Here is a 16,752-nt window from a genome sequence, read left to right on the forward strand (position 1 = left end):
CCACACCTTCAAACTGCAGTTTTTAGTCAAAGAATAAATAACAGAGATCTCTTTATAATAGTACTATAATAAATACAAAACTAATTCACATTAGAGTGACTTATTAGGAAATACAGAGACATTGATAGTTTTCATTGGATGAGAAGATTTAAAATTAAAGCTGTACACTGTTACTCAGTAAAAGAGACAACATAAACTTCAGGAGCAAGTAGCACGAAGCAGAAAAGTCTGATAGTGGCATGAGCAAAATTGGATAAAAACATTTCCTTAATGTAATTGGATTAAATATACCTACAATTAAAATAATCACTGAGCATACACTAGAGTTGCGTCGTATACCAGTACTGGAAAAGTATTAAAAAAAACCCACTTTTTAAAATGGTACAGTATCAGCATTTAGGGAATGTACTAGAAATAAAAATTAGTATTCCTTTTCAGCCTCTTCTGCCCCATTCCCTCTATATTTGATAGTGTATTCGTGGAAAATATCCATTCTGTAGATGTCACAAAATGAGACCACAGGCTTTGACCCAATCAGGACTTCATGGGGCACTGCCCCCAATCCTTCGATGATTACACACTCCATGGTATCAAGGAGAAAGCAGTGCATAGTGTGCTGTGATTGCATGGCTGGAGCATGATGCAGAGAGAAGGTGTTTGGAGTTATTCCATTATTTGATTTGGAACCGTTTCGATACCAGTACCAAGGTCTGAAAGCTGGTATCGATATTGAAGTCAAAATTTTAGTACCGATCCAGCACTAGCACACACAAGATTGAGGGAGCAACCAAGCTTCAATTCTTCGATTTTTGAATTTAGGACACCATCAAGTCCACCCTCTAAATTCCATAGCAGACTGTCAATACATCATTAGCTGTTTAATTTCTAGTGTTCACTTGGAAGAATGGATATTTTAACCAGCACTAAGACTTCTGATTTGAGATAGTGATACGGGGAACAGTCCTGGCAACATATCACGTGATTCCACCAAATCATATACTGTAATGTAAACTATACAGAGAGGTTAACTGTGGCTAGGGGTCTAAGTTAGCTAGACTCTGATTAAGTATTTATAACAAACAATGGACTACTCAGTGGTTTTCTAAATCCAAAATCTTTTAATGACTAGTTATTTTTCAGTTTTAGATTGTCATATTGAACTTAATTATACTTTATTTTCCACCATTACACACATTTAAATATAGCTATCTATTTATACTAAGATAAATTGGGCTAAATGCAAGTAAATATAAAAACCATGTCTGAAATCATGCTGGCTTATAGGCATGTTCCTCACACAAATGAAGTTACAGATGACAGCATAATGAAATAAAAAATTCCTAATTCATTTTTAATTTACATTGTTTAAAAAATATTTATGAAATCTAAATTCCTGCTTTATGTATAAAATCTATTATGAGTATATATAAGGAATCATCTCTTTACATCACCAAAACATTAATATTTTTATCCTTAACTGTATGATTTTTTTCTAAGTTTAAATACCCTTACATTTAAATTTACATTCACATGAAGCAGTGCTCTAATACCTTCAATGAAAGTGCAACACCAAATCATAGCATATATAATCAAACTCTGCACTTTTCTTAACTTGCTCAAGAACCCAGCAACAAATGAGGAAAGGTAGGAAAATGCCCTGGAAGGAGCACCTTTCTGACATAATCTAAAAATACATAACATATACAATATATACACAAACAGACATACAACACACAATCTTGAATATGCACGTTACTGTATTTAAAAATACATAAATGCACCACATACTAAATGATAAATAAAATATACTAAAAGCTTGCATCACCATTGAGAATTGTTTATGAAACTTATAGAAATTCATGGGACGAAAAACTTTTATCACAATTTTAGACCATACTCCTGACACTGGCCCTAAATAAGTACAGCAACAATGACATGTTTGGTCTAAAACAATTTTTGGCAAAATTGTTACTTTAAGAACAATTGCAAAATAAAAAAATACAAGACAAACAGTGCAGTTGTTTATCTAATAGTCTGTACCATGTATTGATTTAATTCTCTACATTCTATAAATACAACAGATTGACTGGTAAACTGAATTTAACATCATTTCTTCTTTTACATGTGCAAGATGTTTAAATAAACATCCAATTAAGGTGAACAAATGTCCACCATCACCCTAAATGTTTACCTTGTGCAATGGTCTTGCGAAGCTCCAAAAGGCTGCGAAAGCTCAGTGAGGCAACATGGGGTTTGCCCCAGCGGTCCGTCTCCTCCTCTACATCCTCTTCAAACTTAATCCATCGTGCTGTTTCCCTCCATTGCATTTCTTGGTTTTTATCCAGGATTAGCTCATTCAGCTCTACAAACACCTGGTAAAGTTAAAAGATCACTTAAGAATATTGTTTAAATAATATGATCAAGTACAAAATTTCCTAAGGTGAAATTTACCAATGTTCCACATAAGAAACTTCAATATTGTACAATATCCTTGAATGAAAAAAAATACCAAGGTTCTTAAGTGCAAATAAATTTTATTGCTGAAGTAGTCAGGTTACATCTTTTAGTTTTATATAGATACCCTACCTCTTTTTATTTGTGTATAAAAAGATACTATAGTCTTTACACAGAAAAAATAAATATTTTGCAATTAAATAAGATATAAATTTAAGTTATCCCCTCCTAAAAATACATATCCTCTAATTTTAAACTATATGAGGAGTCTATCAAATGCAAGATAGTATCACAGGCTTCTCAAGCCGGTGAATGTTAATGCAAATTAGCTGACCAGGATATTAGAAGCTATTATAAGTAGTGAAGAGGGAAAAAATTCACATTAAATCGAATCTGCAGCAAAACGTGGAGTATTGTTTAGCAAAAAAAATTGTGAAAGTGTTTTTCCACAAGTGATATTCACACCATTACCACATATATTTTCATCTCATCTGCAACCATTTTGTCCATGGGCAAAGGTGGAATAGGAGGTGCAGCTAGACAGCAAGTTCGTGTTTTTTTGTGGCACTTCTCCACTGGTGAGCTTCCAGAAAGATCCTGGCTTTAACTGGCTAACAGAACTGGGAAAAGTGCAGATGGCGTTACCTCTGACCCCATAAGAGAAGTAAAAGGTGGAACTGGTGCCACAAATGTGCAAGCAGACAGTGTATGAGGCAAATGAAGGAGATGGTGGTGGTGTCAACTACAGAAAACACTCAAGGAGCAATATTCTCTACTTTCCAACAAAAAATAACTAGTGTTTTCCATTTCTCAATTGCAAAGTTTACATGCAAATTTTATGTGAATTTTAAGGGTATTTTTGTGAAACCATATGCAAAATTAAACTCTGCTGTTTCACTGATCACTATATTTAAACAAAGTGCAGATCTGTATAGCTTAATGTTACAAGATTTAAAAATGCCACTTGACAATCTCATAGTCTCTTTGATATCAACATTATAATCATACCAAAACTAACAAGACTACAATCACTCAAAATTGACATGACCACAAAAAAATGAAATTAAGCTCTTTAAATACCTAAATGTTTGAAAAAAGTAAACACTGACACAGGACAAAGATTTTAAGGCCAAAAATTTGAAAAAAATATATAATTCATTTCTAAAACACCAGCCATTCTTTCATTCTGTTAACACTGAAACTTGCATTCATCATGTTAGGATAAATGTCTGCTAATGTAAGAATCACCCTTTGTACTACAAACAGCATTTTGAACTTTTCTTCTCCATGCCTCTTAAACATTGCTTGAATAAGATCACCTACACTGTTTGTATTTTTTTTTTTTGTAAATCTGTTAACCTGACAAAATCTCTGTGTGTTCTTTTACTTCTACAATTGCACTGCTTAAAAAGTACTCAAACATTTACCAGGTTAAGTAACGTACAACTATGTTAGTGTTATGCATAATAAAATATAAATGAATGTGGCAAGGAAATTCAACACAAATGAAGAAAAAAATCTCAACAATGGTGATTTTGTATCTTAATATTTTAATGAAATATTTATAATATATAAACTTTCCTATACATATTAATTGTACAGTATTTCATGTGCAAACATAACAATGGTAAGTGTATAAATTTTTTGCTAGTTTTATTAAGCCTCACCTTTTGATGCTCAGGGATGTCCTTTATAAAGTGCAGCAAGACCATGGTCAATGAGATGGTTCAGGGGCATGTGCACCAGCCCCTGCCACCATACAGTTTGTGTGCTCTGCAAAGTGGATTGTACAGGCCTTCCTAGAACAACCTGCTGCTTAAATAAATCATCAGTGACTGATTGAAACTTTCAGTCACTTCAGGTGTTAGGTTACTAAAGAAGGTTTTTTTTTTTTTTTTTATTTGAAAGGTAAGAAGCCTATTCATTTTTAATTGCTGTCAGACCTGTTGATGTTTTTTCACATTTTTGAGCAATGAGGTGAAGTTCATCATTTCTGAATTATCAAGACATGCCTGCTCTAAGGACAAGAAACAACCAGATGCTCTTAAAATATACAAGCAGAAAAATAAGACCAAGAAAAGGTTTGTGCATATACAGGCTTTTACAGAGGCAAGAAAAAGTATGTGAAATAACAGGGTGTCTGCATTAATTGGACACAGAATGTAATCTGATCTTCCACTAAGTCAGAAGTATAGATAAACACAATATGCTTATGCAAATAACACACACAATTATAATCTTTCATGTCTTTATTGAACACACCTGTCAACGTTCACATTGTGCTGTAAGAAAAGTAAGTGAACCCTTAGATTTAATAACTGGATTAACCTCCTTTGGCAGCAATAACCACTATCAAAAGCACTTCTGGGAGCAGCGGATCAGATCTGCACAATACTCGGATAGAATTTTGGACAATTCTTCATTACAGAACTGCTTCATCCCAGCCATATTTTTTAGGAGGTTTATCGTGAATGGCTATCCTGAGGTAAATCCACATCATCTCTATTGGGTTATGGTCTGGGCTCTGACTAGGCCATTCCAAAAGGCAATTCCATGTCTTTTTAAGCCACTCTGTAGTATATTTACTTTTACATTTAGGGTCATTGTCCTGCTGTATCACCCAACTTCTACTGATCTGCAGCTGGCGACAGCCATCTCTACATTTTCCTGTAGGATACCTTGATAAACTTGGGAATTCATTTTTCTCTCGATGATGGCAAACTGCCCAGGCCCAAAGACAGCAAAGCAGCAATTAATCCTGATCATTCTACTGTATTTCACCATTTGGATGATGTTGTGCCCTTTTTATTCCATACATACTGCTGCATATTCTTGCTGAACAATTCAACTTTAGTTTCATCAGTCCACAAAATATTTTCCCAATGGCATTGTGGGGTGTCAAGATGTTTTTTTTTTTAGCTAACTTCAGTCTTGCAGCAATGCCTTTTGGACAGTGAGTCACCTCTTGGTGTCTTGCCATGGACATCATACCTGTTCAATGTTTTGTGTATGGCAAATTATTGAAAAAAGATGTTAACCTGTTGCAATGATTCCTTGAAGTCTTTAGCTGTTCTCTTGTTTTTTTTTTTTATTTACCTCATTGAGTATTCTGAACTGTGCCTTTCGAGTCAACTTGACTGGGCACCCATTTCTATGGGCAGCAGCCACAGTACTGATCGTTATCATTTAAACACAGTTTGCCTAACTGTGGACTGGCTAATACCTAAACTCTTTGAAATTACTTGGCAACCCTTTACACCTTTATGCAAATCAACTACACTTGATTGTAGAATTTCTGAGATCTCTTTTTTGTGAAGCATTCTTCACTTCTAAATAGTAATTTCAAAATGTTAAGAGTCTTTTTATAGGTCAAAGTACTTGTAAACAACATCTTTAATTTTGTTTTATTGATTGGACTCCAAGTTTGATAACTCATGACTCCAACTAGCAATTAGTCTAGGGGTTCAAATGCTATTTTCAACATACACCTGTGAATTTTTGAATGATCTATTCTAAATATATAGGAACAAAACAATAATTTGTGTGTTTTTACTTAAAACAGATTTGTTTGTTCATTATTGTAACTAAAATGAAAAACAGACCATATTTTATACATTTATACGCGAATGTAATTATTTCCAAAGGGTTCACATACTCTTTCTTGCCTTGAGTATGTATGTGTATAACCAGCATTCAAACAACATATAGAGACACACACACATTATTTATTTATATATATATATATATATATATATATATATATATATATATATATATATATATATATATATATATATATATATACACACACACACACAAATATACATATTCATACATATAGGGTGGTCCAGATCTAATTATACAGATCCAGATCGTCTGGATGAGTTTGATTTATGCGGAGATAATTCCAGTTTGCCGCAAAGGCGATTCTTCATGTCGTCAGTTCGCACACTTCTCGATGGTCCGGGATTTTTCGGGTGATTTTCTATGTAATAATCTTCATATGTTATAGCGTAATGAAAATTGCATATATACAGTATGTGTGTATGTATGTGTATGTATGTATATATATATATATATATATATATATATATATATATATATATATATAAATTATAATATATTATAATTTTAGAGGGCACTGTATGTGTGTGTATATATACACCTTTTTACTGAAATCTTCAGTTTTCATTAAATAACATTAACTTCACAAAACAACAATGGACTAACATTTTTGAGAAAGTAGTTTTGTTTTTACCATTTTGTAACCCACAATTAAAACTTACCAATTCTAGTATATTGCAACCCAAGGAAAGAAAATGTACATGCTTTACTGAACAGAGTAATCGGTTTCTGCCATGCTAATATAACTAGAAATGTTCCTCTAATAATTAATAAGAATGTAAAAATGATTAAATAAGGGTGTGCAAACACAGTTTACTAATACAGTGGTATAAATGGGGCTTTGCAGTCATATGTGAATAATCATTTATAACTCAGTCATTTGAAGCAGTATTGGCCATCTGCAATATTAATAGTGTCTTTTCTGTTTTAATTTAATTTAATGGTACCTTAATTAAAAACAGTATCAATTTCTGTCAAAGACAAGAAAATTTCTATGTGATTCCAAAATTCTGAACAATAATGTGTATATAAGGCATTACAAATGAGTGAGCATTCACCTACAGACATGTAGTTCATACGTATTTGGACAGTGACACAATTTTCATAATTTTGGCTCTGTATGCCACCACAATGGATATGAAATGAAGCAATTATTATGTGACTGAACTGTAGACTTTCAGCTTTAATTTAAGGGGTTTACCAAAAATACTGTATGAGTCATTTAGGAATGTTGGCCATTTTTCTGCATAGCCCCCTGATTTCCAAGGACTACAAAGTATATGGACATTTAACTGACAAGCTGTTTAACAGCCAGGTGGGAGCAGTTCCCTCATTATTCCATTAACTATTAAACAGGTAAACGGTCTGGAATTGATTCCAAGTGTGGAAATTGCATTTGGAAGCTGTCATTGTGAACTCTTTATGCAAGTAAAAACAGTCCATCATTAGGCAGAGAAAAAAAACCAAACCCATCCAAGAGATAGCAGAAACATGGAGGAGTGGACAAATCAACCAATTGGTATGTTCTTAAAAAGAAGGAGAACACTGGTGAACTTGGCAACGCCAGATGGTCTGTAAAACAACAGAAGACAACTACAACATTTATTTTATTTTCATACAAATTATGTAGCTCAAAGTGAAAAAAGAAAAATCTGAAAAGAAGATTATACAATACTAAGTAACAACTGTGCTGGATGACTGCAGAATTCTGTCTTTGGTAATAAAGAACCTCTTCACAACATTTAGCCAAACCAAGAATACTCTGTGGGTGGTAGATCTATTATTGCCAAAGACTACAATCAACAAAAGACTTTATGAAAGTAAAGACAGAGGGTTAATCACAAGGTGAAAACCAATGGTAAACCTCAAGCACTGGAAGGACAGATTAAGACTTTACCAGGACACATTTTTTAAAAGCCTGTCTAGTCCTGGAACAAGGAAACAAAGATCAATATATACTAGAACGCTGGGAGCATGGAAAAGAGAAGAAATTGTTCATGATCTGATGAATACCACATCATCTGTGAAACATGATGGAAGCAGTTTTATGGCATGATCATGCATGGCTGTGAATGGAAGTCAGTCACTAGTGATTATTGATGCTATGACTGCTGGCAGAAGTTCTGAAGTGTATATAGTTATACTATCTGTTCAGATTCAGCCAAATGCTGCAAAATTTACAAGACAGTGCTTAACAGTACATATGGACCATGAGCCAAAACATACTGAGAAAGCATATCAAGTGCTTTTCAATGTAAGGAAGTGGAGTATTCTTCAATGGTCAACTGAGTCAATCAAGTCAGTCAACCGACCTCAACCCATTTATATATGCATTTCACTTGCTGAAGACAAAACTGATTGCAGAAAGTCCAATGAACAAGCAGCAACTGAAGACAACTGTAGTAAAGGACTGGCAAAGCATCACTAGAGTGGAAACTCAGCATTTGCTGGTGGCCTGGGTCCCAGGCAGTCATTGACTGTAAAGGATTTTAAACCAAATACTGAAAATGATCATTATATGTACGATTAGGATAGTTTGTCCAAATAATTTTAAGCCCCTGAAAATAGAGGGACCATGTATAAAAATGTCTGTCTTTTCTAAGCAGCTCATATAATATTTTTGTTAAACCCCTTGGATTAAAGCTGAAAGTCTATATGTCTATCACATAATGATTGCTTTGTTTCAAATCACTTTTGGTGGTGTACAGAGCCAAAATTATGAAGATTCTGTTAATGTCCTGACTGTAGCATATCAACTTAATAATTTCTGTTTAGAATTATATTTTTTATTTGTAAATGACTTTATTAAAATGGTTATTCATTTTGATTACACTCCTAAAGTATATATAAAATACACACATATATGCCATATCTCAATAGGCATACAGATTAGGTTCTCAGATTACTTTAAATTTGTCCGATTGGTACGATAAAAAGTGAGACTTATTAAATGCTGATTTTTACTTTGTGCTTGATGCTACAAGTCGACTGTGTCTGAAAAATTAAAGAATGAATTAAAGACCATTTATCTAAATTAAAAAATAAATAAATAAAAACACATTTTGGATTTTTGTTCCTGAAAAATGGTACTGTGTTTGTTTGCACTTTTCTGTATGTTCAGGCAGGCAAATCATGAGGTTATATTACTTATATAGGCAGGAGAGGTAATGACTGAAAAGCAATGACTACAAGAAATTGTTTTATTAATCATTACTTTTTGTTTGTTTGATTTACTGCTTCATATCTAACATGTGTTAGGCAAGAACTGAGAAATGAAAGCTGTATTTAACCTAGGTATAGCTGGCATTTCTGCCAGCTATTCTCTATATAAGTGAGAAATATTGAATAGGGAAGTACTCTACTGTACTGACTTTCAGTAGTTAGATATACAACCCTTTCCACCACATTCTGAATGAAATTACCTACTTCTTATACATCTTCTTAAATAGTGGCATTATGTAAAAGAGGATAATAGTTCAGCGCCTCTCAAAACAGGTAATAGAAAGTACAAACCTCATGTGGCGTGCGATCTCGACTCTTGGTTCTCGTCAGAGGCTCCTTATGATCCTTGCTGATATGAACAACTTGGCATTTTGTGCCTTTCCTGACCAAATGTCTCCTGACACCTGGGACATCTTCAAATCTGTGACCTGGAAATGATTGAGAAGTGTAAATGGTTCTTTAAAAATGTAGAGGGGCAATTAAAAGAAAAGCAAAGTGTTTTTTCTTTTTTTAAACTTTATGGCGAGAAGTAAACAGGACATAAATCTCATATTTACTCTAAAGAATTGCTGCAGATGGAAAATTAATATTTCGTATATTTCACATAATCCACTTAAATCTGTAACCATGAACTGTTCTGTACTAATCCATTTAAACCATATTGTATGTATGTAACAGTTATATTAACAATACAATGGGGTTGTTTTCTTTTACCATACTTCTCGGTGGGTAAACTGTAAAAAGGGGAAGGTCTAGAGATTAAGGAAGCTTCCAAAAGATGCAGTAATTATTCAACTAAAACCAAGCAAAGAAAGATAGGTCCACTGCATAATGGTATGCTAGAAGGTCAATGGTTTTGCAGCCATCGCCACAGGACTCCTTGAGAGGACACTGTCACGAATGTCTTGTATTTTAATTTAATACAACAGAGAAGAAAGTGTTCCCAGGAGGAACCATATTCAACACTGCATTGTGGTCTTGAGACTGACAATAAACGTGAAACAAACATTAACTTAGATTTGACTCCTAATCCTAAATGTTAATGTCTGCTTCATACGAAAGCCTACAAAATATAGCATCAATGGATGAATTTAAGAAAAATATTCAACTGCAATCATAAAGACAAAGGAGGCTACTAAGCATTCATGGGAAGCTACCTCATAGTAGTTAGAGGTGTTGGACATTAATTTTGTTCTGTTATCACTTATATTTATGTAGTAGCTTTGAGAAACACTATTTAGTAACCATGAAGTTAAAGTAAGACTTGCTACACAATCCTATATATGTAACAATAAAATAAAATCAAGGAAACACTAAAGTTAATGTGCCTGTTTACCACAAACCGTTTGGATTTTGAGAAAAACCTGTAAAAGCCCCAAAGTGATGAAAATCAAAATTGAAGTGAACAAAACTGTACTGCTGAGAAAAAAAGAGTTAGCCATTATCAGAAAAGGTATAAACATCATCAGAATAGGCAAAAAAACCTAGATCATCAGGTGACCCGAATAAAAGAGAGCTTGCAACACACCACAGGGCCACTTTTCATCCGCTTTAGCCACTGGCAGTGCTGCAGAGAAATGTCACACAGCTTGAGAAAGCTTAACCAAAATCAGACGTCATAATCTGCTCAAACATTTTTTCTCTAAAGCTTTGGATGTTTTGCAAATACCTACTTTAAAAATGTCAGGAATTGTTTTGTGTATTATAAGAGGAGACTGGCACAAAAACAATGTATTGTTTATCATTAAAACATCCATAAAGATGCAGTGAGTTAATGAATCTTTTATTAATTAACTCAATTTGTTGTTTTTTTTCCATTACTTTCATGTTTGCCAGTATCTAAATTGTAAAGTTCACTGTGCAAATTGGAGAAATCTTATAATTACATGGTGCTCAGTAAATTATGAACTCATAAATCTCCATCCAGTTTTTAGACAGTCCATTATTAGGTCAAAGGGAGCTAGAACATATCCAGGAACCAATTACCAACCGGCAACACAATGCCAAGTTATTGATGGGCATATAAACATAGACAGCCATGTTCATCCATACTCACTCTCTATAATAAAATTTAGATTTGTCACCTTACTTAACTTGGACATCTTTGGAATGTGGAAGAAAAACTAGTGTGCCAGAAAACAAAATAAGAAACACAGTTTGCAAATTCCACAGAGGCATTTAAGGAGCAAAGATCTGCAACCTAGGACTCCAGAACCATCAGGCAGCAGCACTAACTTCTGTGGTACCATACTCTCAAGTGGTAAACTAACAAATATAAAAACAAGGGTATTTCAAAAAGCAAGGTAGTTAACATGCCAGCTTTAAACACCAACTTGCCTGGATAGGCATAGCTGTTAATACATTAAAGGCAGCTAAAGTTCTTCAGAACATGAACAGTGCAGATCGTCTTGAATTATGGTCAAACACTGAGGTGTTACTGTCACATGTCATAGTAGTTATGGCAGGCCATTCATCAGAAACAATCATTCTGCTGAAACGTAATCTTGCTGCATACCAACACCAAACCATACCCTAAGAATTTCAGTTTCTACTACAGTGCTTTGTTTTGGAGGAACTGGGCCTCCCCACCTCACAACCTGAATTTTTTAGCCAACTGACCACCATGTTTGGTACTTTGAAAAAGCATTTGATAGTACAGCTAGGTGATTACTTCTGATGGTGAAATACAGAATACTACATTCTGACAATGATTTCACCTGAGTAGAAACAGATGCCTCAGTGTCATAGTGGAAAATAACACTTTGGAAATCATGTGAAATAGTGGAGGTTGACTAAATCTTAAAAAAAAAAATCAACCAGGTTTTGGAAATGTTCTTATAGTACATATTAAAAAATAAAACTTTTTATGTTTTTTTAACAGCAATCATAATTTTATCAAAATCGATTTTGCCAACAGTAGGTACCAAATATTATGAAGTCTGCAACTTAAAACACAATGCGATGTTTAAGCTCTTTAAAACCAGTCTGTACAGAGGCCAAAATTATCCAACATTAACACATTTATTCAATATAGGAATTTGGTGTAGCATAAAGTTTTTGCTTTGCAAATTGTGTAATCTTTCAATCCTAATTTTTAATACTCAGCTGGTTTGCAATCTGACTCCAGTAAAATGCAAATCAAGGTCTGCTAGACAAACAAAAATTGCAATATGGTTTTAAACAACAAAGGTAAAAATGGGAAAGTATCACAGGTTCTGTATTAAACAGAGAAGGTAATCTTTAGAATGAATGTGAATGCTGAAAATTAGGAAATCTCATGGACAGTCATAAAGATACACTAGGTTTACAGTTAACTTGGTCTTTTGTCTTAATTATAAAAACAGTGTAATTACGAGTAATAAGTTACTCTTCAATTGTTCTTTGTTAATTTTGTTACTATAATCTAAAAAGGAATAGTGTATTTAGTAAAAAGAGAAACAAAGCATATCTGACCACCAGAAACATAGGCTATGTTACTAAGACCATTAAAGTCTGTTCTCTGAGGCAGACAGCTCAATCAGTTATTCAATGTATACTTTCTAAATAGTAATCCACCGATCTACCCATTTTCTGAATGTATATTTTTTTTTACAGTAGAGAATCACAATAAAGGTGGATCATTAAGTCAAAAAATATAAATCAATATTTTTCCTGGCTTACGACAAAAGAAGTTGAAGTCAAAATAAAGGCAACTGCTTTTACAAGTGATTGTGAAAGTTTTTTTTTTTTGTAGAATGTTGCAGTTCGTAGATTTTTGGTTGTTTGCTATCTTCATAAATGCAAATCCTATTAATTCTATAGTATATAGTGGCTCTAAGTATTCATCCCCTCTTGGGCTAAATAAGCATTGAGCTGAAATTACAACCATTGTACTTAGGCAGGAAGAGGCTGCCACCACAAGGTGGCAATCTACTCTACAAATACTAGTTGGATACAAGTGTGAAGGCCACAGTGAATTAATTGGAGAGTCTAGGAGACACAAGTGAGGGTATCCAACTAAAATGCTACTACCTGCATGCAATAAATGCAGTAGTCAGTCAGTGTAATTTCAAATTGCTTTTTTAAAATAATCTAAAAATAACTTAAGGAAACCTATTTTATCATGAAGTCCTGGCTGAACACATGCACAATCTATACATTGTGCAACCAACATTGGTGATCCTGATCCTTTCCCTGTTCTGTATGCAAATATACTATCTTGTTGATTTTAATGCCTATTGTAAGAATGTGCAACATGAGTTTGTTTTGTATTATGTCAACTGTCTGACAACAGAAGTTTTAAAAAGCACCTGAAGAAATTCATAAACGACAAATACGCAGAATTATTTTGGAATGGGCACCAAGTTCTTTAACCTAAACTAGCCAATGAAAATATATTTATTGTTAACAATTCCTCCCTAATTTAATTTTTGCCACTCCCCCAAATCATTATAGATATTATTTAAAATACCGAAAACTTTGTTTTGATGATATGTAAAACCCAGTTTATTTTTAAAAACTAATTTATTGAAGAGTCAAAGAAGTTAGGAAACATCTCTGGGCTTTCTTAACACTCAGAATGCATTAGGCTTGTGGGCAGATGTTTAGCTTTTACAAAAATAATCCACATTATAAATAATTATGAACTACTTAATTTTTGCTTCTTTGACATCTCTCAGGTACGTTTAGCATTTGCCAACAATCATTTTGTTAAAATAATTCCAAATAAGAAAGATCATTTTAGTTTAGCCATCAGTTTTCAGTAACATGTTGAGAAAAGCTACTCAATTTTCTTGACTTGGGTCAGATTTTATTATCTTTTCATGTATTTGTGTAATGCTCACAACTGCAGAACACATTGTGCAAGTTAATAAATACACATTTTCTGTACAGAATGACATTTAAGACATTATTAACTATTTTTCTGGGTCAAAAAGCTAAACCACATGTCAATCAATCAAAATTCAATTAATTTTGCACAAGCGTCAGTTAGCCATTTCCCATATCCTAATTTATTGTTGTGACCAAGACTCTATTTACAGTAATTTATTAGATGGATGTGTAAAAATTAAGAATATACACATATGGACTTGAGATGCATGTCAAGGATGGAATATGAAGAAGCAATTTACAGCTCCAAAATGTGACCGAACACTGTGGCCTTGTGACTAGCCTTTAGACTATAAACCACAGGACAGCTGATTTAATTCTTATCACAGACTCTCTAAGTGACCCTGACCAAATAACTTAATCAGTCCTTCAATTTAATGTATACAGATGTTTTTTAACATTTCTCAGGTAACAAACAAGTCCTTAAACATAATGGAGATGATGTGTTAATTAATGTTTGCAAAGACCATTTGTATTGAATTTAAAAATAGAACATTAATATAAAAAATAAAGTTAAACAAAGAACCACAGAATTTACATTTTTGCGTAAGAAACATGTAGAAAAACCCATGAAATATATAACTTAACATGTTAATTATCATTACATGTTGGAAATAATGTAAATATACGTACGGTGGAATATATGTAAAAGTAAGATTACAACATTGGTACATTTATAGTTAAACTATTTATTACGGATACTGAATAAATCCTAAATATCATGTAGCAGTAATTCTAACAAAACACGAAAAATATTCACAAACATAGGAAGACAATTCAGCTAGTTTTATTTATTTGCATTATTAGTATACAAAGTAAAGGTAAAAAGTCACACTAAATTTTAAAGGTTGGGTTAATGGAATGGTATGATTGTTGCTTTCTGTGTTAATAGACCTTAATGGGACAGGTGTTAACTCTGAGCCCATTTTAAAAATCATGCTTTTTGTTTGGTACTTCACTTGAGTCACCTGAAAGTATTTCTTTGCTTCTTACTGATTCAGTTCTGAATCTTTCTATGTAGAGATATAAAAAGATAAATTACATATACTTTAAATTCAGTGAATTAATTATTTTAGTACATTTCATTTTTAATCAAATTAAACAAATTCTAAAAAATAAACTGCATTGTTTATTTTTTTGTTTTATTTTATTGAACATACATTAAGTTGTACACTAAATGCACTGTCATAAACATTTTATAATTATTGTCTTTTTATATTATTTTCTGCAAGATCAGAAATAGTTGCTCTAATATGCTGTGTTTTGATCTTAAAGCACTAATTTTGCTCTTATTTTAAAACATTGGTAGTAAAAGTAAATTGTCCAGGAATGCTACTGGAAGATGCATTTCTGATTTGTACTATTTGCTGTTGAATGTAGCTATTCTGAAGCCTTGACTGGAAAAACACTGGATACCACAAACAAAAAGACGAGGATCTTAATGATATTTGTAATTTTTTTGCCAAGAGATTTAATTCATACCTTTAACAGGAAAAAACAATTACTGTGTAGCCCTCTGGAATTAATATCCTGATTTAACATTTGCATTCAGTAAAGAGTGGATTTGTTTGACCTTCCACATCGGAGTAACTCTCAATGTCGACTGTGGAACTAAAACTCAAAGTGGTTCTGTCTAGTTTATAATGAAATCTTCTTCTTGTGTTTGCATGAATGTGTTACAGAGAAAAAAATATCTTAATAGATCAATTTTCTTTACAGTCTTTCTCTTGGACAGAAATGTTGGCTGTGGGGCAACTACATCTATCTTAGAAACAACAGGTGTTAAGCTAATTTCACTTAAGAAAACTGTATAATCATATTTAGCATACTACTAAATGTCTGTATTAATAATGAATTAGTAATGAGACTCTAATCTGTACATTTGAAATATACCAAATAAGATTTTTATATTTCCCAATATTGCTTGCCGCTAGCATTGTGGTTAATTCCTTTAAATTACTTGGGAACAACACATTCAAGTAAGATGCCAGGTCTTTACAAACCAATACTCACTCTTTATCCCATCCAAGTCCACCTTAGCCAACATCTGTGCCTCACTTTCATCTGTAGGGATTGTCTGGTACCTTGAATCCTCCACACCTGTCATGCTGCCAATACGTCGTCGCTCCCGTAGGTCGTAGTTGCGAAGAATGGGCTGGGACTTGGAAGCTGATGGCAGGCGGGTTGAAACACTGCTCTCCTTAGGCGTGTGGCCTGCTTTCCCTCCTCCATCCACCAGTGGGCTCCTAGAGGCTGATGTGGGTCCAGCTTGAACATCCTTCTCCCTGAGAGAATAAATAGAGGTGGTCAGGGAGGCATTTGGAGGGCGTGGGTAGGTGGGGAGGGAGAGGGAGAGGGAGAGAGAAACAAGCAGAGCATGTGTGTATTGTACCAACCTGTGATTGCACAGCAGACAGGTCTATCTGGCATGTTTCACTCATTCAGTAGGCTATTCAGGTTGAAATAACTCCAATTTTTCTTCATTAACTGCTGACTTGCTAGTCAGGATATATTCTGTTCAGCCTTTCTCAGACCTTTCTATGGACATTTGCTAGTCATATTGCTTAGGGTACTACAGTACCT

General features: G+C 33.6%; 1 protein-coding gene across 4 annotated transcripts in view; it reads right to left on the reverse strand.

Moving 5' to 3' along the window:
* slc4a2a (solute carrier family 4 member 2a) overlaps window positions 1–16,752 on the reverse strand; it is a 330,719-nt gene that overhangs the window by 35,485 nt on the left and 278,482 nt on the right. For all 4 annotated transcript variants that reach the window (XM_039753217.1, XM_039753219.1, XM_039753218.1 and 1 more), the window contains 3 exons: window positions 16,183–16,454; window positions 9,592–9,728; window positions 2,192–2,372 (listed from right to left, as the gene is read on the reverse strand). In XM_039753217.1, the coding sequence (XP_039609151.1) occupies window positions 2,192–2,372; window positions 9,592–9,728; window positions 16,183–16,454 (590 nt within the window). The remainder of the gene's footprint in view (window positions 1–2,191; window positions 2,373–9,591; window positions 9,729–16,182; window positions 16,455–16,752) is intronic.

The sequence above is a fragment of the Polypterus senegalus genome, chromosome 5, assembly GCF_016835505.1.
Source record: "Polypterus senegalus isolate Bchr_013 chromosome 5, ASM1683550v1, whole genome shotgun sequence".
Taxonomy (NCBI): domain Eukaryota; kingdom Metazoa; phylum Chordata; class Cladistia; order Polypteriformes; family Polypteridae; genus Polypterus; species Polypterus senegalus.